Source organism: Sphaeramia orbicularis, chromosome 19, assembly GCF_902148855.1.
Source record: "Sphaeramia orbicularis chromosome 19, fSphaOr1.1, whole genome shotgun sequence".
Classification (NCBI taxonomy): domain Eukaryota; kingdom Metazoa; phylum Chordata; class Actinopteri; order Kurtiformes; family Apogonidae; genus Sphaeramia; species Sphaeramia orbicularis.
In genome coordinates this window covers 1,645,007-1,648,430 of record NC_043975.1, presented here as the reverse complement: position 1 = coordinate 1,648,430, position 3,424 = coordinate 1,645,007, and the positions used below count along the sequence as shown (strand labels likewise).

Genomic DNA, 3,424 nt, shown 5'->3' with positions numbered 1-3,424 from the left:
TGTTGTGTCTTTTACATTTTCCAGCAGATGTTGTTGCAGTGTTGGTGTCAGTGTCAGTGATAGTGTTGGTGTCAGTGTTAGTGTCATTGTTAGTTTTAGTGTCAGTGTTAGTGTCATTGTCAGTGTTAGTGTCAGTGTTAATGTCAAGTGTTAGTGTCAGTGTTAGTGTCAAGTGTTAGAGTCATTGTCAGTGTGAGTGTCAGTGTTAGTGTCAGTGTCATTGTTAGTGTCAGTGTTAGTGTCATTGTCAGTGTTAGTGTCATTGTCAGTGTTAGTGTCAGTGTCATTGTCAGTGTTAGTGTCATTGTCAGTGTTAGTGTCAGTGTCATTGTCAGTGTTAGTGTCATTGTCAGTGTTAATGTCAGTGTCATTGTCAGTGTTAGTGTCATTGTCAGTGTTAGTGTCAGTGTTAATGTCAGTGTCATTGTCAGTGTTAGTGTCATTGTCAGTGTCAGTGTTAATGTCAGTGTCAATGTCAGTGTCATTGTCAGTGTCATTGTCAGTGTTAGTGTCATTGTCAGTGTTAGTGTCAGTGTTAATGTCAGTGTCATTGTCAGTGTGAGTGTCAGTGTTAGTGTCATTGTCAGTGTTAGTGTCAGTGTCATTGTCAGTGTTAGTGTCATTGTCAGTGTTAATGTCAGTGTCAGTGTTAATGTCATTGTCAGTGTCATTGTCAGTGTTAGTGTCATTGTCAGTGTTAGTGTCAGTGTTAATGTCAGTGTCATTGTCAGTGTCATTGTCAGTGTTAGTGTCAGTGTTAATGTCAGTGTCATTGTCAGTGTGAGTGTCAGTGTTAGTGTCATTGTCAGTGTGAGTGTCAGTGTGAGTGTCAGTGTTAGTGTCATTGTCAGTGTTAGTGTCAGTGTTAATGTCAGTGTTAATGTCAGTGTTAGTGTCATTGTCAGTGTCATTGTCAGTGTTAGTGTCATTGTCAGTGTTAGTGTCAGTGTTAATGTCAGTGTCAGTGTCAGTGTTAGTGTCAGTGTTAGTGTCATTGTCAGTGTTAATGTCAGTGTTAGTGTCAGTGTTAATGTCAGTGTCATTGTCAGTGTGAGTGTTAGTGTCATTGTCAGTGTTAATGTCAGTGTTAGTGTCAGTGTCAGTCTTTGGACACTAGAGGGCAGAGGATGCCTTTGGAGTTTTCACATTTGTTCTTTTAGTCTTCACTTCTGTGGTTCAATAATGTCATTCAAAGTCAGATTTTTAATCACGTGAATAAATATTTAAATCATGTCAATAAACAAACATCACAGCTGTTCAGGTCACGTTCCTTTAGAGTCAGTCATTATTCTGACTCCAGTCAAACTGGATCAAACAGACGCATTCACCAGAAAAGAGCGTCTTTTATGGATTCTGTGTCAGGTTTTCCGTCTGGTGGACCCGGTTCTTGTTGTGGACCTGGTTCTGGTTCTAGACCTAGTTCTGGACCTGGTTCTGGTCTTCATGGGGGTCCTGTGTCCGGGTCTGGACCTGTGACAGGCTCACCTCATCCTCTTTACGCACAGACCGTCTCCTCCTCCGTCTGACGCACCGGACCGGCTCAGTCCGCCTCCCCGGCTCAGTCCCGCTCGGAGCCGGTTTCCCTTCGGTCTGTCCACCGGAGGCTGAGGCGGACCGTTCCGGGTCGGTCCAGGTGACGCAGATGGAGCGAGTCCGGATGGCCCATGGATGAGAGCCAGAGGACCCGGGTGGTGACGGCGGGGTCGGACCCCCCCGGGCCGGCAGGGGGGCTCAGCCTGCGCGCGCTCACCGGCTGCGTCCTGTGCGTCCTGATCGTGTCCACGCTCCTCGGGAACACGCTGGTGTGCGCCGCGGTCATCAAGTTCCGCCACCTGCGCTCCAAAGTCACCAACTCGTTCGTCATCTCCCTGGCGGTGTCGGACCTGTTCGTGGCCGTGCTCGTGATGCCGTGGAGAGCCGTGTCCGAAGTGGCGGGAATCTGGCTCTTCGGCCGCTTCTGCGACACGTGGGTGGCCTTCGACATCATGTGTTCCACGGCGTCCATCCTGAACCTGTGCATCATCAGCATGGACCGGTACTGGGCCATCTCCAGCCCCTTCAGGTACGAGCGCAGGATGACGCGCCGGTTCGCCTTCCTGATGATCGGTGTCGCGTGGACCCTGTCCATCCTCATCTCCTTCATCCCCGTGCAGCTCAACTGGCACCGCGCGCGCAACTCCAGCGCCCACAACCCGGACGACTGCAACGCCAGCCTGAACCGGACCTACGCCATCTCCTCGTCCCTCATCAGCTTCTACATCCCGGTGCTCATCATGGTCGGGACGTACACGCGCATCTTCCGCATCGCTCAAACCCAAATTCGACGCATTTCGTCTTTGGAGAGAGCGGCGGGAACCCGTGCGCAAAACCTCCGGCACCGCGCGTCGACGCACGACGAGAGCGCCCTGAAGACGTCCTTCAAGAGGGAGACCAAGGTTCTGAAGACCCTGTCCATCATCATGGGGGTCTTCGTGTTCTGTTGGCTCCCGTTCTTCGTCCTCAACTGCGTGGTTCCGTTCTGTGACCCGGACCAGGCGCACGCGCCACCGTGCGTCAGCGACACCACCTTCAGCATCTTCGTGTGGTTCGGCTGGGCCAACTCGTCCCTGAACCCGGTCATCTACGCCTTCAACGCGGACTTCCGGAAGGCCTTCTCCACCATCCTGGGCTGCGGGAAGTCCTGCGGCTCTTCGGCGGTGGAGGCGGTGGACTTCAGCAACGAGCTGGCCTCCTACCACCACGACACCACCCAGCAGAGGGAGGCCGGACCCGGGACCGGCGGCCCGCAGAGACTGACCGCCGGCCTCCCCCCGCTCACCGGACCGGACCTGCAGCAGAACTTCGACCAGGTGTCGGTGATCTCAGACGAGTCCAGAACCCAGAGGAACCTGCTACTTCCGGTCATCCTGCGGTACGAGCGCGAGGCGGAGATCTCCCTGGACATGATGCCCTTCAACTCGTCCGAACCCGCGGACTGTGACGGGATCCCGGGTCAGGTCCAGGATCTGTAACGGATCATCATCTGGCCTCCGGGTCCTAGATCATGAACCAGGTTGACCCGGGTTAGTTCCGGAACTGATGGATTGAAGTTTCATCTTCATCAGATCCGGGTTGGGGGTTTGTGTCTTCAGGTTAATGTTTTTTTTCTACTCATGGTCGGGTTTTTGCTTCTGTTTTTCAAGTGTTAAATGAACCTTTGGGTCCACTTGGGTCCTGTGGTGACAGGGTCCTGTTAGAACCTGATGGATCAGCTGTTGGACAGATGAAGGCTCCTTTGATTCTGAACATCTGAGTCCTGTTTGTGACTTGAATGACCTTTGACCAGTGCTTTTGTTTGGGTACCTTAGACCTCCTGGAACCTGTTTGGTGATGTGTACCTTAGACCTCCTGGAACCTGGAGGACCCGGGTTCCTCCATCAGTTCT

The 3,424-nt window shown here is 52.3% G+C and overlaps 1 protein-coding gene across 1 annotated transcript; it reads left to right on the top strand.

Moving 5' to 3' along the window:
• Window positions 1-1,664: 1,664 nt before the first annotated feature.
• Window positions 1,665-3,059, top strand: LOC115410308 (D(5)-like dopamine receptor). The gene has a single exon (XM_030121910.1). It carries the CDS (start codon window positions 1,665-1,667, stop codon window positions 3,009-3,011), a length of 1,347 nt encoding a protein of 448 aa, XP_029977770.1. The 3' UTR covers window positions 3,012-3,059.
• Window positions 3,060-3,424: the final 365 nt, after the last annotated feature.

Coding starts and splice junctions, on each gene's coding strand:
- LOC115410308 (XM_030121910.1), top strand. CDS start 1,665: ATGGATGAGAGCCAGAGGACCCGGGTGGTGACGGCGGGGTCGGACCCC.